Source organism: Scleropages formosus, chromosome 4 (assembly GCF_900964775.1).
Source record: "Scleropages formosus chromosome 4, fSclFor1.1, whole genome shotgun sequence".
Lineage (NCBI taxonomy): Eukaryota > Metazoa > Chordata > Actinopteri > Osteoglossiformes > Osteoglossidae > Scleropages > Scleropages formosus.
In genome coordinates, this window is record NC_041809.1 from 9,629,921 (window position 1) to 9,656,182 (window position 26,262).

Genomic DNA, 26,262 nt, shown 5'->3' on the forward strand with positions numbered 1-26,262 from the left:
GTACTGCAATATTGCAAGCTCAGAAGAAAATTACTTGCGGTCCATCAGCAGATATGAAAAACTAAAATACGTTGTTTTTTGTAAGTTTTCAGACAGCTGTGCTCAAATAGCTCTGTGTTTACACAGAGATTAATGCTGAATTCTTTCTTACTTACTTTTGGAAGCAACTCCATATAACATCATATATAAAGGTATATAGAATTATTTTCAGAAATCTCTGTTTTGGAGCCCATTTATGTGAATTGTATTGGTGAGAGTCACACTGATCTGTATACAATGGATATCACACAGTTATTCAAAGTATACAAAAGAACATACAAAAGAATAGTAACACAAATCTGAAATCCCAAAAATGGCACCTGAGCCACAGAGTCACCGGCACAGGAGAGCAAAATAGAAAGGTAGCTAGAAGGGAGGAATGGTGAGAGGAAGATGGATCCTCTGTCTCTCTTCTGCTCTGATTGCCCGTGACAGACTGAGATTAGCTAATTATCCCCTCCGAGGCACCCGGCGTGGACCCATAAATCACATCGAGCAGGCCGCCACACCGGCTCGAACCGTCTGCCTGGGCACAGTGACACGGCGCCAGATGCTGAGGACACAATAGAAACCTTCTAATACAATTCCATAATTTTGCTATGCAAGGAGTGTACAATATTGGGGTTCTGTGGTTTCTAAAACGGATAACAAGTATTGTACGACTAAGTAGTGCTTCCGTGCAGAAAAATGCATTTTTTGCGTGAGGATTTTATGAAAAAGAGGAAAAACATGAAAAATATTTTACCAGCCAAAAAGATGTGACTTATGTCAAATCTATAGGAGTAACATCAAAAGAACTTGATGTAACCTTTTTTCGTGCTGTAATGTTTAAAATATTATTGAGGATCATAGAGAATATTGGTGGTCTTTGTAATAAAATAAAAAAATAAAATATTATGATTTGGGGGCACGGTGGCGCAGTGGGTTGGACCAGGTCCTCCTCTCCAATGGGTCTGGGGTTCGAGTCCTGCTTGGGGTGCCTTGCGGCAGAGTGGCGTCCTGTCCTGGGTATGTCCCCTCCCCCTCCAGCCTTACGCCCTGTGTTACTTGGTTAGGCTCCGGCTCCCCATGACCCCGAATGGGACAAGTGGTTCAGACAGTGTGTGTGTGTGTGTGTGTGTGTCAGACAATATTATTCTTTAAATTTCAGATGTTAGCTAATATGCTAACTTAATATGCAGGGGCCATCAAGACATACAGTCTACGAAGCTCGGTTCTGTATAGACTGGGTTCAGTACAATGTTCAAGTGACGAATTTTTAGACATATGAACATTTATTTCTTTATTTATTGATAATTGTATTATTTTCACTTGACTATATTCAAAAATTCTTTTTGTTGCAGAGAAAATTTCAGCTGCATTTCCACATCTTGTCACTAGTTGGCAATAAAGAGCACACAAACAACGTAGCAGTATTGGATCGCCTTAAATTAACTTCCTTCCACAGTAGCTTGCATCTGGTGTGAATGTTAGTGTTGATGATTAAAAACAAGATCCTGAGCATGGAACACATTTAGGGAATTCATCGGTCAAAATATGGCATTTAATAGGAATTTGTTCAGAGGAAAATTGTTGTTTTCCATTGTTTTAAAGCTGTTTACGTTTTAATGTATCTTGAAATTAATAAAGGTGTTTAAATAAAAATGTTACTGTGTATCATGGCTTTATCACTGACTTTTACAGATCATTCCCAACAAATGACTCAAGGCATGTCTCACATCCCAAACAGGGACATGATGAGCTGGAGCCTAACCCACCAACACAGGGTGCAAGGCTCGAGGAGGTGGGGACAGACCCAGAACGGGATGCTAGCCTGTCACAAGGCACCCCAAGCAGGACTCGAACCTGAGACCCACGGGAAAGCAGACAAACGCCAAACCCACCCAATTAACTGTATACACGGTAAAGCAAACTGAAAATGGCTACATTCTGATGAATGTGATAGATGATGTTTCAGCCTAATTAAAGGTAATAAAAAGTCCTATGACAGACTGGTGTCAATTGCAGTCCTCCCTGCCTCTCATTCTTTTTCCAGAATAGGCTCAGGAACACAGGGACCCTTCAAAGGATGGACAGCTTGTGAAAACGGAAAAAAATAAATAGCTTCACACCAAACATTAAACTAATTCAGTTTTGGCTTTAACTGAGACCTTCACTGAACCATGAAACACTTATGGGATGTCTATATCATGACGCTTTTGCTAATGATATAATGATGATATCTGCAAAGAATTACAAGAGACTAAGATTGGCCCAGCTGTGTTTTAAGATGAGTTCTGTTTGCATATTAATGACGAGGTTAAAATGCATTTGTGACTTACCGGGGGCAACCGGGAACAGGAAGCAGGAATGTAAGGCAAAGCCACAGTATTTCCAGTAGTAGGATCACAATCCACTCGGGCCAATACAATACAATGTCTTGGAGAGGATTCCACCAGTTGTGCTGTTAAAATTGAACAAATGTTTAATATAAGCTAGGTTGCCCATAACTGTTCATTTAATACCTGCTTTTTGGTTTTTTTGTTGAAAAATGCATCCAGCTGGAGGTGGCCTAGTGGTTAGAGCTGTCACTTTCCAGTCTGAAGGCTGTCAGTTTGAATTCCACTCCTGCTATTGTACCCTTGATCATGTACTTACCCTACCTGGATTCAGTAAAAATGCCCTGCTCTACGAAAGAGTAAATCATTGCAATTTTTAGTTACCATGGACAATAGTGCAAGATAATAAAGGTTGTTAGTAATAATCCTACACTAACACCATTCTTGTTGGTGTAACCTTAAGATGTCCAAAAGTATAGATATTAAGACAATTAAATATTTATATTTATATTTTGTTACTTTGTGCAAGTGTGTGGTGTTTAACATTCTTACAGCTCCCCAAGGTAAGACAATGAAAGGAGAAAGATTCGGTGATGCAACCTTTCACTTCTGCAAGGCACCTTTGCTTTGGAAAATTAAAAAAAGTAATTATACTTTAAAAAGCACCACTACTATGCATTCCTTTGGGGAACACTGCGTAACAAATGGGGCAATTTTGAAACAGAACATACATCACACAAACTATTATTTCTGGCTACAACATGAGAAATAAAGACCTCAATTATTTTAATAGTCTCATTTTAGGAAAGGGCACATATTCACTCAGTCATGGCTGAAAAAGAAAAAAAGAATTATAAGCTATATGGTTCTCTTATGCTTGCAAGAAACCAAGGAAGATGATTCAGCACCTCCAAAGTCACTTCACAGTATGCTGGAAAAACAGTGTAAGGAGCATGATGGAGGCTGTTGACTTACTTGCTTCAGAGGAATCTCTTTCCTCAGACACCACATGTGTATTAGTGACAAAACAAAGTAAGTGAAGCCAAGACGTTGCAGGACACCAGGGATCCTGGCCCACGACCAGGACACTAGAAAACAAATCATAATGGAAAATTACATCAAAACATTTAAAACATTTAAAAACACCTTTAGCAAAGTATTGTCTTAATATTTACATTTTACATTTACATTTATTCATTTAGCAGACACTTTTCTCCAAAGCGACGTACATCTCATGGAAAATACAATGTGTACGTTACATTATCAGGAGGAGACATAAATGCAGATGCGTGATTCTTAAGTGCAGTTAATTTCTTTCCACCGTATAAACCAATGTTCATCACACGAGCAGCTGCATCAAGCTTTATCCGAATATTGAAGATTGCTTCCTAGTAAGAATTAAAAAAATTTTTTTATATATAAACATTTACATGGACCATGGAAGTCCTCTAATGGCTTATATTTTTTAAAGACAAACATAGAAGGTATACACATGGACTAGTCGAGATATTCCATCGAGTTTTCATTTAAAGCAGCAGGCTGTGCAGTAGCCAAGGACATGCAATTGCAAGTCTGAAAACGGCCTCACCCCAGCTGTAGTAAAACCAAGGTAAAATACATAGCTAACGAATGAATATATATAAAGAAACTGGTAATTCGCTATGGCTAAGCAATGAAATAAGAGATAAATATGAATATATTTGTATGATTGGTAGTACTATACATGACACCTTTGTCTTCCCTGAAATACATAGTTTACTTTAATCCATTAAGATGAGCCACAAGGAGTAGAGGAAATGAGATTGGGCATGAAGGCCATCAATATGTTCAGGGGGCAGAGAACGGAAGATTCCTCCGTCAATCCTGACAGCAAACGGTGGTGTCGTTGGGTGATTAATCACAGGTTTAGACCTTCCCGGCCAAATGAAACGAAAGCCGGCAACCTGAGGGGGAAGGGCCTTGAGCGGAAGACTGATAGTAATCTGCACATTAGTTAATTGAAAACCTCTTTGCCGGACACATCGCTGTGAACCAACACATACTCTCTCATTGATCCCAGGGAAATCAAATAAAACTGGTAAATGTCTTTTTTTCTCTTAAGTACGGGAAAGAAGGAAGGGTGTGAAGTGTGTTTTTTTTTTTAATGAATTGTGCTTGACGAAGTGAATGCAACCTAGCCGCAGGAATGGTTTTCATGTGGACTTTTTTGACCCTTCCCACTTTCATAGCATCTGTCATAACATAATTCCGTAACAGCCTACTCGTTTTGCATTAATATTGCTTAAATATGAAATGTGTGAGTATATAAGAGATTTATTGTAAATATTAAATGGTTGCAAAAAACTAATACATTTGCCATTTAAACGCAAATATTTAAAAATGTAATTAATTACCATATATTCTTATACATATTTTTGGATGAAGAAAAACAACTCACCAGCAACAGCCTATATATGAAAACCTTCATTTTTTATTTTATTGGTGATTCAGCTCTGAAAACAATCATATTGTGAATGTACAAATATGTTATAAAATAAAATGTGTCAGGAGACAAATCATTATCTCCATAATGCAATAAAATGCACTGTTTTTGAACAAAATTAGTATGTATGTAATTTTGAATAAAATTAGATTTTATATTTGTCTTTTTCATACACTTTTATTGCTATACAAAACACTGAACACTCGCATGAGAAAAAAAAAAGGTCTCATGCCATTATGTGAATTCTCTTTATATCTCACAGCTGCTCCATGTAACAGTATCTTTTGTAATTGTCCATTAACCAGGGCTTGGTTTTGATCAATCCACCCTCTTTAACATTTTCTCAGATAAGATATTTGCTCTCGAAAGTATCACAATATTTTTGCAAACTCAATTATTTAAACATCCTTCCTGCAATGTACTTTATAACGGAGGCGTACTTATGCGTAAAGAGTAGTTATAACCTCCCACAAAACAAAACCGTTGCTGATAATTCAGAGCTTTCTCAACAGCTTCCCACACTTTACATTTCCAGGTCAAAAGGAACATCAGACTTCTCCCTTTCTTGATCTCAGGGCAAATGGCTCACTTAATGGAGGAGCTGTTATCTTTGTTTGTAGTTGTATAACTTAATGGGATACAAATACTGGTATGTAATCTCACTTGGGGGGCATAGTGGCGTAGTGGGCTTGGCTGGGCCCTGCTCTCTGGCGAGTCTGGGGTTCGAATCCCACTTGGGGTGCCTTGTGACACACCCAGGATGGGACGCCAGTCTCAGCCAAATTCGCTGCGCCACCTTGCCCTCCTATATATACATATACACGCACAGTATATTAATGGTAGCATAGTGGTTAGAGTTGCTGCCTTTGGACCCAAAGGTCCAGCTGTTGTACCCTTAAGCAAGGTACTTACCCTAAGTTGTTGGAGTATGAATTACCCAGATTTATACATGAGTAAATAGTTGTAAGGACCTTAGCATTATAAGTTGCTTTGGAGAAAACCATCAGCTAAATGAATAAGGGTAAATGTATATAAATGTAAAAGCTACAGTAAATGCATATAATGGCTGGAAGCATATACATACGCAATCCATCCCTTGCACTGTAGTTCATGAAGCAGACCCCAATAAGAAAGAGAACCACACTTCTCCAGGTGACCTTCCGCAAGAGCTGTAGGCGGCTGACGCCTCTTCTCCACATGACGTTGAACGCCAACACAATGGACGTCCCCATTATGAACACAAACCTGGCAACACACAAAACCAATATGTCTGTTAGGCAACCAAAATATAGTAATTCCTGTAATGTCCATGTATGGTTCTTAGCCCCTTGTGTGTGTTCCCATTTTAGAGATAGAGTTCACTAGGGTCTTCGCTAATCTACATCCAACACTGATCCAGCTGAATGAGGTGCATTCGTCACCCTGCTTCATTTGATCCTGGTATTCCATCAGTATTGGTGCAGTACATCTCTCACGACTCAACGTATTTCTTTAGACGCATAGAAGATTTCTGCCAGTGGATGCTTACTTTGATTTTCATTGTGTAATTCCTCAGCCACCCTGAGCTCTCTTCCTCAATGTTTATCCATTCTGAAATCAGTGAATAGGGATCTTTGTGGGTCCTCCCAGTGAGGAGGAAACAATGCCATACATTAATCTGACTGAAAGTGGAGTAAATAAAATGTGGGCCTCTGCCAACTCAACCATTTCGGGACCCAAACACACTTTTAATGCAAGATCATTTACTACTATGAAATGCATATGATTTTCTGCCTCTAAGCTCAGAACCTGAATTTATGTTTTAAATTAAGTGAATAATGGGTGAGCTTCCTAGAGGAATTCATTTAATGGCTTTAGGTTTAACCGCATAGTCATAACTGAACTGAACTGTAAAAAATTCTGGAATGAAAATAATGGAAAAAAATTGCCATTCCTCATCACTGAGGCTTATGTTATGAAGAGTGGCTTGATAACACTGGCTCTATTTAATCAGATGGACTCAGTCTCAAATATATGATCTGCACAGTGCTTATAGTTGACATGCAGCAGACACCTGTGGCAAGAATGTCCCTTTACATGAGTTTTTTTTTCTTAAACATAAATCACTTCCTATTATGAAAATTCTTTCTAAAGCGAAATAAAACACAAACAGTGAGAAAAACATTTGTAAATGTATGAAATGAATCACACCTACCTGAAACCAAAAGCAATTGTTCCAGGACCCATAAGATAAAACTAAATCCAGGGGAGTTCCAGGTCTGATCATCTTTCTTTTTTAGTGTGGAAAGGACCTCTACTTCACATATCTTGACCAAGTACTTCTGTAAAGGTGCTAATATCTGCCTTAGACCCAAAAACTCTTTTCACTTTCATCACCACACTAGCATAATATCAATAATCAGTAACCTGTCCATTACTATAGATAATAGAGGAATAGATGCTATTGGTAGAGTGGAAACGGTCTTTCATTGTCAGTAACCGCAAGGTCACGATGATCCAGAACTTTTCCTGAAAACATAGGTTGCAAGGAAAGGTTCACCTTCGACAGGATGCCGGTCCATTACAGGGCAGATGGTGGAAACAGAAACCATATGTAAATGTTATGAAGTTATCAAAATTTTGAAACTTTTATACTTGTGAAAAGTGTTTCACTTAAACTTGTGCCAGGGCCCTGGTCAAAGAAAATGGGTTAAATAGGTGAAAATCCTGTTTGACCAAGTGATGCACTGAAGACAAAGGAGTAAATGGGATATCAGGCTGAAAAGGAAAAAGATGTTATATACCCGTAACTAAGATGTATACACATATGCACTCAGAAGCACGCATAGAGTATGACTAAGAAGAGGATAGGGTAACAGTGGATGTTAATGGGATACAAAAAGTTTTCCCTGAAGCCTCTTTAATGGTTTTAAAATTCATCATTAGGTTAAACCAGCTCATTAAAAGCTCATTCCAGTTTATTTACTGTTATGTTTTTTCCTCTGTATATGAGCTGCCTTGTTTAAAAGCCGAGTTACTTGGAAAGGTAAAAGGTTTAGTTACAACAACAAACCTTCTCTCACTAATTTGCCTTCAGTTGCACTGCTCCAACTTCATATGCACTCCCTAAAATCCTGTTTCACACCCATAAACCACCTGATTCTGTCAGATCATTTCGGGATGCAAATAACTGACCTGAATAATAACCGATGCATTACCCCTACGTTCCATTTAATTAGGTTATAATTGCATTTGATTTCATGCAGATAGGAATACCATGGGAACAGGGTAGTCACACAAACTGCTCCTTTAGTTTAGTGTGAGAATAAATTCTGTGTGGAAAGCTCATGCTTTTACAGGGCCCACATCAACGTATTGAACTTAACTTTCATTAACAAGAAAGGCCAATTTACCCCAGTAATCATACCTTGAGAGCAAGAAACTTTTCACATATCAAAGTCAGAAACAGTGAATCATGGTGAACAGTGCCAGCAGCGTTTTGATTATTTGTTCAAACTGCTGCGGACATCTAAAAGGCTGTCACTTGTGTGTTCTGTGATGCTTTTTACTGAAGGGCCAGCTTCTACCCAGAGAATATTCCGGCACAGGAAGCCAACAGAGGAGTTGTCCAGTGCTGAATCAGGGAGACGGCTAAGAGCACTCTGCCCATCATGTGACTCAAGTGCTTTATGACAGCGGTGCTGTGCTGAGCTGCCCCCACAAACACACTTTTCTGTCTGAGGAAGACCAGCATACAATCTTTCAACACCTATTTTTAGCATTTTTCAAAACCAAAGTCCGTGATAAAGTTTCTGTAAACGTATCGCATAAACGTAAGAATTAGGGGAAAGTAGTGGAAAGCAACTCACCACGGCATAACACAATCAGCTACTGTAAGACCTGCAACAAAAGGTACAGAAACGGGGAAACGTGAGAAATATTGTTCCATAGGGACTGATTTATAGATCTGAGATAATGCAATGACTGCATTTAAAGACTTTCATTCACTGCAGCTTTACATACGTCTGCATTCAGCCTTATTTAATGAAACCAAAATCATCTTAAAGTCCAGATTGCTCATATGGACAGAACACATTTAGGGTTACTGAAGACATAAGGGCAGGTTTTGTTTCCTTGGCAGTGTCCTCTGCAACTTGGCAGCATACTAGGTACTATGAAACACTAAAGATTTATTGTGATTTAGTTCAGCTTAGAAGAAAATAAATTCAGGTGATGAATGTGAACAATTTGCATTCCCACTACTTACTGGCATTCTTCTGCTATCATGCACCAGTTGTCCGATCTTAAAGATCCTGTCAATCGTCCATTTCTCCCTTCCGCAGATGTACCCTTTACCTCTCGGTGTCTATTTTACCTCCCCACCGAATGTCCCATCCATTTCTACCTGCTGTCGACATTTTTTCACATACTGATTGAACAGCCAACAGCCCCCAAACAAATACAACTTCATCATTATTTTTTATTCCTTTACCTGAAACTTTTGTCCAAAGCAGCTTGCAATGTTGGGTCCATTTATATAGCTGGGTAATTTCTACTGTTTCAGTTCAGAGTAAGACCCTTGCACAGAATAACTAGAGCAGGAGGTGGGATTCAAACCCACAACCTTTCCATTGCAGGGCTCTGAACACCACACCACGGCTGTCCTTTTGTTCTTGGAAAAACATGGAATGTGTCTCCATCTTATGCATTTTCTGTATGTATATTTTTTTATTTTTCTGCCGTTCACTCTGGTTAACAGATCAGTAGTGAGTTATTAATGACAAATGACAGCATTATCTCTCCATATTCAAAAGATGTACAAAACATTTCCATATTTTTTTTTTTTCTTTTAAATTTCCACTGATTCAGACTCTAAGGTGAAATGAGATGCTTTCCCAGGAAAATCATTTATTATTATTTCAAGGCAATGTTTGCACTGCAGTTTCATTCAAGAACACAAAATCAAGGTGTACAGGAAGAAGTCATGCTGCATATGTATACTTTGCGAGGTTATTGATCCCCAGGCTGCCTCCCTGGAGTGCCTCATGACTGTGCAATTCAGCATCAGTTTATTACTTTTTTGTTGTACATATTTTATGAAAATCCCATGTTCTGTTATTGTTCTGTACTTTTTACTAAATCAGCAGATTCACCATCAAACTATGCAATATCAGTAAAATGCCTAACAGCTACATGAATGATTTTTATTAACAAACTCAATGTATAAATAAAATATCATATATAAATTCAACATATTCCATTATTAGGTTTTGATTTTCAGACTGAGTGATTTATAAACCATGATTTTCTAGACAGCTGAGCCTATAAAGTAATATCAGAATCCATCAGACCTCTTTCATGATCAATACAATTCTGCTGATGTGATGAAGAGGCTATTATAAAGCTTAAATTGAGTTCATCTTTAAATACTCTTGGAGAAGCACTTTGTAACAGTCTCTATTAAAATTTAAAATGCCATTGCTCTCATTTTTTTCTTTTCTAACAATCATTACTGATATTGATTCAGTTGAAAGACTCTTCATATGTTGGTATAAGATCACATTTGATAAACTAAATACTGCCTATTATTTCGAGAGAAAACAGCTGAAGCTACAAATAAAAATTAGATTGCATGTCAAAATTTCATAAAATGAATAAATAACAGCATTTCAAAAGTACAGTGTCTATGATTATACTAGTTAAAAAGAGTCACAAAAGACATTTTAGTAAATAATGAACAAAGTAAACGGGAAGCTAAATTTAATTAATATATTAAACTTGAATAAATGTATAATAAAATCAGCATAATTTTTTATTTTATCTCTGATGAGAGATATTTTGCTCTTTAATATGTATTATATAGTTTTCTATAAATTACAAAGATTTAAACTGTTACTTTTAAGCAAAACTATCTCATGTGCAGAATTATGATTAATTTAATACAGCCTGTAAGGTGCAGTTATTTTCCCCGTCCATGACAGCTGTAGAAATGTGTCCCTGTCTAGTTCATTTTTCACAGCATTGATTTTTACACCTGAACATATTTCATACAGCCTACAATGCCATTAACTGCTTGCATCCTCACAATCAGTTTATATAGAGGTTTATTTGTGGAATAATCTTTCTCTGCCTTGACATGTGTGCAAATGTTTCCTCCGACATGAACTCTGAAGAGTATTTTACAAATATTCACTGACTCTTGGAATGTTCCTTTGGATTTCTTTTAATCACGATTATTAGTGGAAGGTAGGTAAACAGGTAGGTATACTTTACCATTCCATGGAATGTGTAGGAAGAACCAGTATCCCCCTCCTTCGTAGTTTACAAATACCATTAGAGTCAGAGAAAACCTATGAAAGCAAAATACAAAATAGTCACAATCTTATACTCGAGTTTGTAATATAATGATGTATTATAGTAAAACTATCAGTGCTAAATGTAAATTCTGAAATTTAGCCACACTGACACTTTGCCCACTTTTATTTATGTTTTGTAGTTTGGATCAATTCAAACTATTTTTCCATTGAATTCAACAGCAGAAGCCCCTTCTGAAATGTGAAAGAGGAAACTTCATGTTCCCAGCCTGTGTCATGTTACTACCTGTCCCTTCCCTATAATTGTGTCATGTGCACATTTTTAAATTTTCTGTGTCAATGTGCATGTGACACTTTAACATACTCATACGCCCACCCCGGCACCATCTATTTTATTCCCTTGTCTAACTGACACCCTACCTTACGAGGTTTTCATTGTTTACATCTTCCTTCTCATTCTTTAAGTTTTTATTTGGTCAAACCATTCAATGCCATAGACGTGATTTCTCAAATTATACAGGTGACACTCAAAGCTGTTAGAAAAAAAAGGTTTCACAGTTCTGCCTCCCCCACTAAAGGTTTGCATCTGTTGCTTAAAACAATGGATTGGATGACTGCACATTTCTTCAAATTAAATTCCGAGAGACACGAAATTTTGTTAGTTTGTCCAAGAAGTATGACTTCCAGAAGCATGTGTCTCTGTTTCAACAAACGTTTCAGGCTCTTGGTATTATCCTTCACTGAAGCAGTTATGGAAGATGTTCTTTTCACCGCCAAGTCTTCAAACGACCCCAGAAAGAGGTCAAAAACTAAATCTAGGCAGCCATCACTGCCAAAATCCAGGCACAACATCTACAAAATTCAACATTCTCCCCCAACACCTCATCTAAGCTCCTCCTGACCAAGATCCTCCACAATGGAAAGAAGGCTGATTGGCGCCATAGGCCCAAAGCTCCACATGTCGTGTTTCACTACTCAACCGAAAACACCTTCATTTAAAGACTGATTAAATACCTTTAATTATTAAGTCTTACACCAGATGTACAATGACAGTAAAGTTGCAAATCAAGATTTGGTGGTGGTGCCATTTGGAGTGAAATATTCTCTCGTGTGGGAAAGCAAACTGCATGGCAAGGGAAGGAAATACAACGTAAGTGTTATGAATCACTTAGAAAATGAGCTGCTGTCCTTTGGATTTCCGCGTACTGAATTGCTGACTAAACGCTTCTGGTATAATTTATGACGCAAGCATAACTTGTGCCGGGATGGGGAAGTCTGACATGAGAGACATGATGGAATGCTGCACTGAATAGGCCGCAATGGCGAGTAACTGCGGAACATCCAACCTGGTAGAACACGAACCCATAAATATTGGCTCCTGGCACGTTTTCACTCCGCTGGTACATATGGACAGCCCTTTAATTTAAAAGGTAGTGGTGACAATGACTATTGTACAAAGAAGCATCACTCTTGTGTAAATGCTACATGCATAGCTTTAGAGTCTTGCATGTGACAGAGGAATGCAAGTACAGAAAAATGAGGAATTTATGCCACATATTGATTAAAACGTCCCATTCAAAAGCCAATGCGATAAAGCTACAGTATCTATATCTACTATTTCTTGTTTTCCTGACCAAATCCAATTAGGAGGTACAACAAAAGCCATTACTGCTCCTTTTAGTTCTGTCCTGCTGATACAAGATTTTAATCGTGTGCTATCATCTCAAAAGACCTATTAAAGCTGTGCAAAACCTCGAGCACATATACAGTCATCCAGACCTCTCCAAATGCATCCATTAGTCTCCATAGCAACAAAGACAAAGGTTAAGTCATTTTCCAGATGAGGCCCAGCACAAATTATTGCAATATAGCAAGTTATTGCCAATCGTTTTAATTAAAACCTTTTCCTTCTGACTCGGTTCATCTTCAGGAGCATTATCTTGTACAGATGAAATTACTAATTCTTTCAAAAGGTTTGGATTAAGTATAATTAACAGAAAGACAGAAGTTGAGATGTCAAAGAATGCTTAGAATTATACTGAAATGTTTATGGTATTCTATGGATAGCCTCTTAGGGAAAAAAAATTGGCGCAGTAACATTAAATGAAAATAAAGTAAAACTCCTGAACAGGCTGTGACAACGAAACATACCTCCTTTTTTACAGCAAAAAACAAAAAGAAAAACAGAAAAAAACAACACCATGTTGCTGTGAGTCCCTGTCGCAATAAGAAAGTACCTTTTCCTAAGATGTGAAGGACAATTTTGACTTTACTCTTCTCTCAGCTAATGAGTTAAAGGTTCCCAGAAAAACATAACAATGTTATAGTGTTCTTATCATTCTGAGGAAACGCTGCCAAGTTGTAAGGAGAATATTAAAGTGGATTTCAGGGCCTTGCGCTGCCTAATTCACGTCAGTCAAAGACTCAAAGTCACCCTAAACAGCCCGAGGACAACCTTGTGAGACATTGCCAAGCCAGCAAGACACACTGCAGCTCTGAACAGTATTTGTGATGGGGGGTGGCCTGGGGAATGTAGAAATTTTTAAGATTTGGCATCCATGATGGAACTGGAGGTAGGGTTATCAAATTTTAAATCCTGACTTTTTTCAAAAAGAGGCAGAGAAGATTTAAATAGAGAGTTCTTACTTAGAACAGCTTACAGTTATTGTGGGCACTATTTAAGCTAATATTCTTGTTAAGTTAAAACATTGATTCGGAAATAATTATTTAGTTGATAATAAATGCCAGATTTTTTATTTCAGATACCTAATAACAGGGTCAGCTGATAGCTGTTTCCTTCAGATCTGAAGGTTGCTGGTTCGAATCTCACTCACTCACTCACTTCTGTAATACCCTTGAACAGCGCACTTCCATTAAAATTCCTCCAGTGGGTTAAGTTCGTTCTAGCTGAGCACTTTGTATGTAATATGAAGCAAACTCTGTAACAGTGACTGCTGAAAATAAGGTAATATTGTTGCATCTTGAAAGAAGCAAGAACTATGAAGAACGACATCCTCCGAGACAATATTACATCACTATTGGCACTGAAACTGTTTTTTTCTGTGGTTCACTTGTTTGTTGTACTGTAGTAACCCCGGCTTTCTCACTCCTTTTAATATTATAGATATGAAAACAACTGGCCGCAAGCTTTTAGCTGTCCCATGATTAAAACCGAGATCCTTTTTAAAAAATTAAAATGCGCGGTCCAAAATTATACTTGGCATATTGATGGAGCATGAAGAACAATCTGTACACTTTTGCAGAAGAGAGGGGATTCGCCGCCTTTCTTCAGGAATTCGCTCATGTCATAGCCAGATGACAGATGTCTCTATTTCAGAGAGTTTTTCCGACTGAGGCTGAAAACAATATTTAAGTAAATTTAGTTGGATAGAATATCAATCCTAAGAACTGAGTCAGAATTTTAATGGGCAAACTGACGGCTGTATGGCTGCCAACAGGCATTAGCAATAATATGAGAGAGCTGCGTGTTAGTCAATATAATAAATGTAATTAAAAAAAAGCACAGAAAATATCAAGTGCTTTCATATTAATGTAATGTTTTTCTTTATTGCAATGCACAATGCTATAGTTAAATTTCCACACACAGCATTCATACAAACTGGATTTCCTTATTTCTGTATACCTCAGCAATGAGGTATGTTTCGACTTCTTCGCTGAAGAATAAGGACCACAAAAAAAAAAAAAAAAAAAAAAACTTCATTTCATGTTAAACAATGCAGATGCCTATAATATTTTACCGTCCTTAAGTCCTCAATTATTCATAAGTCAATTGCCTTCTCCTGCGAACATAAAATTGTAATGACAGAATGTGGTCATATTTAAAAGGATCACATTTAATTTGTGAAATAAAAACCTTTGGGGTGCATTTCTTTGAAATTCCTTCCACACTGCCTGGCTTAATGGCTATTTTCCCACTTTATCTTACAACCCCATAGGGACTTAATATCTGTTAATTGAAATATGGCCTTTGTAACACTGGGTCCCTGGCCCAGCTCTCATTCTCAATGAATACTGCTCAGGTAATAGCCCTGAGGAGGTGCTTCTAAGACATTTATACACCCTACAGAGTTGCTCAGTGCTAATGCTGTTCCTTGTGTAGATTCCCAATCAGGATTCCACATCTGGCTGAGAATATTGTTTAATGTTGTTGTTGTTTTTAGTTGGCAAGGCCTCAGAAGGTTCTAAGCAACATGTACTCCAGCATTCATCTCAAAACAAGTTGTGACCCAAGCCTATACTTGTAGATAACATATTGTAACGACCCGCATTACTGATTTAATATAAATAGTTGCATTATGGGAAATCTATAAATAATGTCCGTAACCGCTGGGGCTACGTCGGGGGGAAATGGTGGGTTGACTGTGTCTGCGACTGTGTTAGGGAGAGCTTAGGGGCGCTAAGGCAGGCTGGCTGTAAGTACAGGTCCTGGAGGAAAAGGGGTCCTCAGACCAAGAGCATTATTCCCTTTGTGCTGGTGTTTGAATAAATCGTTCGTTATGAACGTTGCCTCCGCGTCCTTCTTCGCCCCATCCAAACCGACGGCGTTGCGTGCCACAATATACATTTCTGTAGTGTATAGAGAGAGGTGTCCAACAGGCATACACTAATATACATAGGCATACTCTAGTATACACAGATATACACTAATATGCACAGGTATACACTGGCTCCATCACAAACTTATTAGGATGAATTAAATTTTCTTTACATTACTTTTTAATTAGGTCCTGAGAGTCCTATTACTCATTCATCTCACCAAAAACATAAAGTTAAATAAAATTCAGAAACTTTCATTTACGTTTATTTATTTAGCAGACACTTTTCTCCAAAGCCAGTTCCAATGAACTGTATGTAGTGTTATCAGCCCACACGCCTTATTCACCGCGGTGACTTACACTGCTAGATATGATACACTACTTACAATGGGTCACTCATCCATACATCAGTGGAATACACTCTCTCTGTCACTTACACACTATGGGTGAACCTGAAGAGCATGTCTTTGGACTGTGGGAGGAAACCAGAGCACCTAGAGGAAACCCACACAGACACAGAGAGAACATGCAAACTTTTCTCTATGTAATAAAATAGAATTTTGTATTAAGTACTTTAAGGTTGATAAGCATTTTTGTGTTTCCGGTAAATTTATTGTGGATTTTATAGCATAATTTCATGAATATGTGTACAATGCAATAAGGTCTTGTGTTACAGGGAAATATTCCAGCATTTGTATTTTTTTTCATTTTAATTTCTGCCCTGTCTTGTATGACTGCGATGCTACAGAATGCCTTCACTAGACAGCAGGCTCGCCACTCTAAACGAAGAACAAATTAAGGAAGGCCACACAGCATAAAAAAAACAATTATAGAGCTGCTAAATTCAATTTAAATACATTAGTCATAATGAGGAAATGAACTGCCCTGCCGGTCATTACCGAATCACAGTACTTGTGAACTTGAGCTTTAAAAACATCTGGGATCACCGTGAGGATAAGTACCAGCACTAAGGTTTAATATAAGGAAAACAACTGCAAATTCATTTACTCATTTAAAATATCCTTTTATTATTAAATTAGCTAACATTTTTTATATTTTCTGATTAAATAATAATAATAGCTCATTTATACTTTGACTTCAGAAGTAGCACTATCTAAATGTAAAATTCTTCAGAAACCTATGACTACAAGGGAAATTCTAAATATATTTTAATACGTTTCAAGTGTTCCTACGTTACATGGTGTACTTGTAAAATAGTATGGTAAGAAGCAGAAGACGCTTGCTGATCAGGGAAGAGATTGTAAAGCAGAACCAATGCATTTCCACAGCACTGCCTACGAACCCTGCATCACTCGCATCATCTTACCCCTTGACACACAAATTGCCACCGGGTCCGGATGACCCCCTTTGCCTTATTGCTTATCCCTTATTTTAGCTCAAAGGGCAGATTTATGGCTTCTCAAATGTGCACTGATATGCTGTTTGTTTTATTATGTCAATTACTCTGCGAGCAGGAGGTCAAAACCAGCACCAGTTTCCTGTATAGCGAGGAAAGAGTGCTTTGGGTCCCCCCCCGCCCCCTCCCGAGGCCACAATTAAGCGTTACTGGGATGCAAGATTAAATCACATCACTCCTGGTCAACAGGAATTCATTGTTCCCAACCATAGAGGCAAGAGATATTACAAATAGTGCCCGTGGCCATCGCAAGATAACAGACTCAAACGGCGGCGTAACCAGACAGTGACCCCTTGTCAGCATCCATTATACGACACATATCGGCACCAGCGCATCCTCATCATTGCCAAATGCCGATAATTGTACCAAGAACAAATTAGTGCGCAACTAGTAATTTTCTGGAGGTGATATACATTTCTCTTTCAATAAAATACAGCACTCAATTAGAACGTTTAACATGTCTGTTTGCAAAACAGAAGTGATAATACGATATTAAATTTCTGGTTTTGGCCACATCTCTCAGCACAGTCAAAAGGGCATTTCTATACAAAGCATACATATTGCAAAAGAAATACAGAGATTTTTTTTACTTCTTGATAAGTACAAACCTGAGGTTGCCAAATAGACAAACACACAGCGCAATGAGCCTTCATCGTTATGGTAAATAAATTATTACAAAGCCTTCTGAACGTGTACTAGCGGAGGATGAATCTACTTTAGCGATGAAAATTTTAATTACATTTTTTTCATCGTTCAGATGCAGCTGATGTAGGTTTTGTGTATAACGGTAAAAAATTAAGTAAAACATCAAGCAGACTTGAAGCAGAAGCACGTAATGGGTCTGGTTCTAATAAACACATTAACAGAAAATTGCTTTTCTGAAACTGAATTAGCAGGTTTCATTATCATTAAAATTACAAACTAACCTAACATATATCCTCAATTATTTCTTCCCCTCTACTGGAAGTCAGATACTGTTGCTATTTCATGGTAAACAGGGCAGGATGTATAAACTATATATTATATTTCATATATTATACATTGGTGAAAAAGGTGCATTGGCTCATAACACTACAAAGAATTAATTGGAAGATGCTTTGGAGAAAAGAATCTGTCAAATAAATAAATGTAAAGATACATATATGTATGTCCTGTCAAAAAAATTAGAAATTAAAAGATTTTTTAAAAGTTCTGTACAAATATGACTTTCTAGCACTGTCTATTGCTTTTCCTATGGTATAGTCCATTACTGTAAATTTACTTGCAACACATTATTAACTCCAACATTTTGAACAATTTAAGCAGTCCATGGTCTGGTAGATTACACACACACACACTTTCTGAACCGCTTGTCCTATACGGGGTCACGGGGAACCGGAGCCTAACCCGGCAACTCAGGGCGTAAGGCTGGAGGGGGAGGGGACACACCCAGGACGGGACGCCAGTCCGTCGCAAGGCACCCGAAGTGAGACTCGAACCTCAGACCCACCGGAGAGCAGGACCTGGTCCAACCCACTGCGCCACCGCGCCCCCATCTGGTAGATTAATTTTCTAGAATTCTTGTCTAATCTGAAGTGACAGAGTGACATTCATTTTATGCTACATACCCTCTGAAGGTGTCCAGGGATTTCAAGCGTGAAGATTTGGACTTTGTCTGCACAGCTTGTTCACCACAGCCACCATCTTCCTACAGAAAGAAATTTTACTGGATAACAAATCGAGGTTAAAAACATTACAAACAAACGGAACACTGTCCGTGTTAACAGAAGGTTCTCATTATTATACAGCTTCTTATCACAAAATACTGATACTTTTACATTTGTACTGGACATCTTTTTTCACACACACACAGACACACACACTAACATAACATGGAGAACACAGATTTACGTACATAAACACAGATTAACATGAAAACCTCATTCTTGTGAAATTCGCACCAGGGTTCCTCTTGGTATGACCCAGGTTATGTCTGTGGTGATATTACTTTCAGGTTCGATTAAACTCTTTATTCATTTCTGAGACCTTAGCTCTGTGCGAGAGATTTCTTGGAATCGTTCACAAAGAACTTTTTTTTTTTCATTTCAGAACATTTGTTTTCATTTCATTATATCAAGTCATCCCTCACACAGTTAGTGTAACATAATGGTAGTCTCAATTCTGACCTGTTCATCATTTTTTTAATTAATTTTTTCATAGTTTCATACCTCTGTGCATGAATTGTACAAAACAAATACATTTAAGAAATGTTAAAATTTGCTTAAAGTAGCTGTGTTGCAATTATTAATAGGTGAAACACTTTCCTACAGTTAAAAAAAGCCACATGTATAATGAACTTTGCAAAGGAACACTGGTAAAATATTTATTAATATAATATATTTTCAACTCTTCTTGTAGAATTCTTGGGCTTTTTTGCATCGCCAAAGGTCATCAAACTCAGGCATGTCTTCATAATGACACAAGAAATGTTAGAGATGTAAAATGAAAATGCTAAGGTCCATATCTCTGCAGTGCACAAGGTGCCATCCTCTGGGGCATCCCGGGTTCTGAAGGAGCTGTCGGCCAGAGCAGGTCTGTGCCTCCTCATGGCCTCAATTGCAGGGCCAGAGCAGGAAGGCGGCCTTCCTAATTTCCCATGATGGATCTATCTGCCATCGTAGAACCATATGGAAGATGGGGAAATTTCGAGCACTAGAAACTGAGACAAGCTACTCATATCGGTCAAAAGGGAGGGGAAAAAAAAACACATCACAAACGAAAAGCCTCTATTAGAATCCCACTGTAAACATAAGAAGGATGGCCACGGATTACAAATAACTCAGACTAAAATTAAACCAGCAAGATTCTGAATAAGCTCTTCTGCCAAACAACCATAAGCTCAAAATCCAAGGAAAACATTTAAGTTCAAGGAAAAAACTGTACAATGTACATATTAATAAAAAAATTACATGACACTGACTGCATTGTGGGGGTGGGGGGGGCGCAGTGGTGTTGGCTGGGTCCCGCTCTCTGGTGGGTCTGGGTTTCGAATCCTGTTGGGGATGCCTTGCGATGGACTGGCGTCCCATCCAGGGCGTGACCCTCCCCCTCCAGCCTTGCACCCTGTGCTGCCAGGTTAGGGTCCAGTTTGCCGCAACCTCACTTGGGACAGGTGGTTTCTGACTCTGTGTGTGTGTGTGGGTGTGTGTGACTGCATTCCGCCGTCAATACCATTCCCAGAATTCCTGCCGGTCGTCTCATCTTGGAATTGACAATAAATCTTACTCTTGCTACCTCTGAAAGTGGATAAACTTCATAAATAAATAGAACTCTTGTGACAGAATAGATTATAATATAGATTACAATTGTTTTCTTGTGCTCAGATACCATAATATGTATGAAATCTGTACATCGCTTACTCTAAAACAACCTTGTTGGAAACAGTTCTAAATTAAAACAGATTGAATTAATCAATAACTTTAACATTGTTATTGTAGTGGGAGATGCTTCTTTTGTTTTGCCTCATTCTTAAGTATAGTAGCTAAAACTACCATGGCAGCACCCACACATTAAAGCAGTGTTAAAGAAATGTCTGTGTTGGAGCTTTTATATGAAGGGTCTTGAAACCCCAAGAACAATACAGTTATTTCAAAGACAAGACTGTAATGGAGTCAAGATATTATGATTCTTTCACGTTTTGTAACGATCTGGCTAAGACAACCCCTCGGTCTCCACAATAATACGTCATCATTACAGTTTCTTTAATATTGTTTTTAATAGTTAACAGTTATTTGAGCATTTTAATCATTGATGGATTGGTCTTGAAACCCCCAAGAACACTACACGGTGGCAGCGGTGATAGAAAGGATCACTGAACATACAGTCCCAGCGGATGTGCCAGCTGTAGGCTGTGAGTATGGCATTTTTCCGTATTGAAATTCACCATGTGGAAGCAAGCATGATGACACTGGAGGGGCATCCAAGCTGAAATCACTCAATAACATGATTGTGGCTCAGCAATGAACACCCATGCAAATGACACTGAAATATCTGGTTATGCAGTGGGACGCTGCTGATCTCGTAGAGGCGTTTAAGCTATTTAAGCAGAAAATGCTACTGGTGTGTAAGGATAATGGCATCGCGAACGGTCTTGATATAGCGAAGAAGATTAAAATAGGGGTTGGTGAGACCAAAATGCTGTGAGGGCAAGCAATGATAATTCCAAGGCAACCTATGACATCTTAGAAAGTTCCAAAGATGAATTTGCCAAGAAAATTTCGCAGCATAAACAACACACACACACACACACACACACACACATTTTCAGAACCGCTTGTCCCATACAGGGTCGCGGGGAACCGGAGCCTACTCAGCAACACTGCCGCAAGGCACCCCAAGCGGGACTCAAACCCCAGACCCACCAGAGAGCAGGACCGTGGCCCAACCCACTGCGCCACCGCTCCCCCAGCACAGACAACAACTAGAATCAAATATCCTGGCTGCGACAAGTCAAAACTCAAGAAGATGAAAATAGATCCAGGTGCACAAGGGAATGCACTCCTACTCTGTACATTCCGACAGATGCCCTCAACCGATGGGTATGACGAAGCTGACATCTTACGGTGGTCACTCCATACCATGTTTTGGGAAGCTCCCCATGCAATGCAAGTACGGTAAGTCCGGGTGAGTGGACACAGAATTCCATGTTGTGGATGCTAATGGCCCAGTGTTACTTGGGTTACCCATATGCACTGTCCTAAATTTGCTCACTTTCAGTTGCCATCTGGAAGCCATAGAAAAGGCCCCAATCAAGATAAGCACTACAGAGGATCTCGTGAAATTGTACTCGACACATTTTGACACAATTGGTAAATTAGAAGGCCCAGCACAAATCATCTTGAAGGAAGACTCAGAGCCACATATTGATCACCCAAGAAAATTCAACATCAACCTTAAACCAAAAACCAAGAATGAGCTCTGTCGCATGGAGAAACTAGGGGTCATCTAGAAAGTGAGAGAACACACAGACTGGTGTACCAGTATCGTATGTAGCCTCAAGAAAGATGGGTCACTCCGTTTGTGTCTAGACCCTAAGAGACTTAACAAAGTAATTAAGAGATGTCCCCACAAAACCCCTACACTAGAAGAAATAAATCCAGAATTCCATGAGGCAAAGTCGTTCAGCAAGTTCGATGCTTAAACTGGGTACTGGAGTGTGCAACTACATGAACAATCACAGGTGCTTACTACATTCCGCACACACCTAGGGCATTATTGTTTCATATGCCTACCTTTTGGACTCAACATAGGCCAAGACATATTCCAGCAGCACATGGACGAAATCTTGGAAGGCCTGGAAGGGTGTGTTGGAATTGCATTTGCATATTTGACAAGACAGAAGAGGAGCACGACAAACACCTACTGTTACTCCTTGAAAGGGCGAAGGAGACAGGGCTGGTGTTCAACTCAGACAAAAGCTTCATAAAGCAGAGATGAATTGCATTATTTGAGAATGTTTACTGCGAAAATGGAATCTCACCAGACCAAGACGAAGTAAAAGACAAGGAAGATCTTCAATGCTTTCTAGGACTACTGACATACATGGATTCTTTCATACCAAACTTGAGCCATAAATCTGCAGGCCTGCGTGAGTTACTGAAAAAGGAAACGCCATACAACTGGTCAGAAGATCACCAGCGAGCCTACGATATGCTTAAAGATGCAATATCAGAGCACTCTAGTAAGGCATACTTTGACACCATGAGTCCAGTAACAGTCGAAGTTGATGCCTCAATGAAAGTACTGGGTGTGGTACTCTTACAAAACAGACACCCAGTGGCATTCACATCAAAGACTCTAATGCCTACCCAAGCAAATGATAGCAATATTGAAAGTGAAATGCTTGTGCTTTTGCATGGAATAGAAAGGTTTCATACATACCACTATGGCCAGCATTTCTACATCAACACAGATCATAAGCCCTTGGAGATGATTTCCAAGAAGCCAATAATAACAGCCCGCCAAGACTGCAGCACACGCTTCTCCAAATCCAAGGATATGACTTCACTGCCACATATAAGCCAGGACATCAGATGGTTCTTACCGACATGCTATCATGACTGCCAAATCTGGAGGACAACACCACTGTGGAGATGGAACCAACTGTTCAAGCAATCACCTTTGACCTCACAAACTTCAGCACCGAGAAACAGAAAGCGTTAAAGGTTGAGATTCAATTTTGCCCCATCCTCAATGCACTTGCTGAGTTGGTGTACCAGGGATGGCCTGAGAAACTCACAGAGCTACCCAGTGATCTGAGAATATTTTGGCCATATCAAGACACAATCGGCATTGATAATAGAATAGGCATTCTCTTCAAAGGAAAGCAAGTTATCATTCCAGAAAGGATGAGGTATGACATCCTTACACAACTTCACAAGAGCCATCTCGGTATCAAGAAAACAAGACTGCTTGTGAGGAATTCTGTTTACTGGCCGAACATGAGCAAGGATATTGAGAGGACTGTAAAGGTATGTTGATTCTGTCAAGAAAACAAAGATCAAAATAGGAAAGAGTCAATGACTGAGAACAAGATACCATTGAAGGCATAGCGGATGATTGAGACAAACCTTTCTGAGATTTTAAAAAGGCAGTTCATTATCATTGCGGATTATTACTGAAAGTATCCATTTGTAAAGGAACTACAAAGTCCAGTGATATCCAAGTGTGTCACAAATGTCTTCAAAAAGTTGTGTGGTATGCTTGGGAGTCCTGACCAAATAAGATCTGACAACGGCCCACAATACTCAGCAATAGAATTCACTAATTTCTGCAAAGAATGGGATGTGATACACACAATATCGTTGCCCCACTATCCCTAATCTAATGCTTTTATCAAGCACCAAGTGTGAACCGTGAAGTCGTGCATCAAAAAGTACATAAAGGCTCAAGAAAGCATATCATAGGATCTTCTCAACATTTGTGTCACTCCAGTTGACAACAAACTCTTGTCCCCCGCTGAGATACTGATTGGCAGAACTATTGCTACCCTTCCGCCGTCGCAAAAAGGAGACGCGGACGACAACGTCAAGAACAGACTCATGCAAAGAAATGAGACGATGAACCACCAGTATGATGCCCATGCCAGGAATATCCACTTCTACCACTGCACCAAGGCCAAAAAGTGAGGATCCTAGACAGTTCTACAAGAACCTGGGCGCCTGGAAAAGTCATAACTAATAACGCTAGTCATATGTTGTTGAGACTTTCAGCAGCTCTTCCATAAGAAACAGGAAGACACCTGAGAGAAGCGTATCAACTACCAAGTTCAACCGCACAGCAAAATGACACAACCCAGATCGCAGATGATACCATGCAAGGGTACCCGGTTACTGAAACTGAGGTCAGAAATCACCCCGATGTTACCCGTACATAATCTGGCTGTATTGTTAAGAAATCAGCAAGATATCAATAAAAGAAAAGAAAACATCTCAACCTTGTCATGTTTTGCGGGTGTATTCATTACGCTCAAACACGGATAAAGATAAGACGATGGATTATGTTTTCTCTTTCTTTTACTGAACCACATGCAAGCAACAACTCTTTTACACTTTCTGTACATATCACCTTGCCAACCAAACGCTAACCCACGTTACTATTAAGAGTGGCCTATTAACACTTATCCCTGAGTTTGTACAACACTTAATACAGAACAAACCTGAGTAAAGCAGTCTGCACCTAGATAATAATTCCTTAGAATATTTCTGTTCCAATGTGAAGACATAAAAGGGCATGAACTTTTGCTGTCTTATGTTATATGTGTTAGATTTATTTTCATGTTTTTCATTTTGCAGTATAACTTGGGGAAGAACAAGATTGTACATACTTTTTCTGTAAGCATTGTTATGTTGAGGGATACTATTAATGGACCCTGTAGTTGCATATTTCAGTTGAAAGGTCTTTTCAAAGTTTGTAAGTATCCTTGTTCAATGTGATATTTATTTTCATTGTATAATGAGGGGGATGTGGTGGGAGGTGCTTCTTCTGTTTTGCCTCGTTCTGGCATATAGTAGAAAAACTAACATGACGGCACCCACACAATGAAACGGTGTTAAAGAAATGTCTGTGTTAAAGTTTATACTATATGAAGGGTCTTGAAACCCCAAGAACAATACAGTAATTTCAAAGATAAGACCGTAATGGAGTCAAGATACTGTGATTCTTTCACGTTTGTTTAATAGTGTTTTTAGTGTTAGTAGTGATTTGAGCATTTTAATCATTGATGCTGCAGTTTATCAAAACAGTGACAACAAAACCACTTTTGGGCTATAGGGCTTTCTGACCCACTAGACCACATGTATCATAACTCAATAACTCCTTGTTAACCATAAATCAGTGCCAACACAAATAAACATCCAGGGAGAATCACAGAAAACGTATATCGCTTTATAATATCTTTTGAACAAATTACATTTTCAAAAACTAGTATTACAAGTACTTAAGCTACTTCTATAATGACTACCCCACTTAATTAAGCTGAATATCCTATAAATGGTTCAAGTGGGTGTTTACGAAAGTTTGGCTCAGACTAAGCTTATGGCTGCTACGGTGTCATCCCTTTTTTGTTGGTAACGACTCCATATATACATATTCACACACGCACACACACACACACACACACACACACACACACACACACACACACACACACAGAGTCAAGAACACACATTGAACATTTAAAATAATGTAGAGGTATCCTCCTGTAGAAGTGCTCATTAACATAATCATCTTAAAAAATTATTCTAGCCCTTTTACCTATTCAAGACATTTTTATTGCATGTATATTTACTGAGGGGGGTGTGGTGGTGCAGTGGGTTGCACCAGGTCCTGCTCTCTGGTGGGTCTGGGGTTCAAGTCCTGCTTGGGGTGCCTTGCGACAGACTGGCGTCCCGTCCTGGGTGCGTCCCCCTGTGTTGCCAGGTAAGGCTCCGGCTCCTCGCGACCCCGTATGGGACAAGCGGTTTAGACGATATGTGTGTGTGTGTATTTACTTTCCATTACATTCATATTTACATAGATTTGTCCCAAGCAACTTCCAGTACAAGTGATTCCTACCCAGATGCAATAAAATACAGTGAGACTAGTGCAGATTTCACTTAACATTAATGACACTTAGTGA

General features: G+C 38.9%; 1 protein-coding gene across 1 annotated transcript in view; it reads right to left on the bottom strand.

Annotated features, from left to right (window-relative positions):
• The window catches only part of LOC108932733 (heparan-alpha-glucosaminide N-acetyltransferase), a 59,966-nt gene that overhangs the window by 17,194 nt on the left and 16,510 nt on the right, over positions 1-26,262 (bottom strand). The window contains exons 6-12 of the mRNA XM_018749300.2: positions 23,188-23,212; positions 18,713-18,792; positions 11,092-11,168; positions 8,688-8,718; positions 5,924-6,084; positions 3,333-3,445; positions 2,361-2,482 (exon numbers count right to left, since the gene is read on the bottom strand). Coding sequence (XP_018604816.2) covers positions 2,361-2,482; positions 3,333-3,445; positions 5,924-6,084; positions 8,688-8,718; positions 11,092-11,168; positions 18,713-18,792; positions 23,188-23,212 — 609 coding nt within the window. The remainder of the gene's footprint in view (positions 1-2,360; positions 2,483-3,332; positions 3,446-5,923; positions 6,085-8,687; positions 8,719-11,091; positions 11,169-18,712; positions 18,793-23,187; positions 23,213-26,262) is intronic.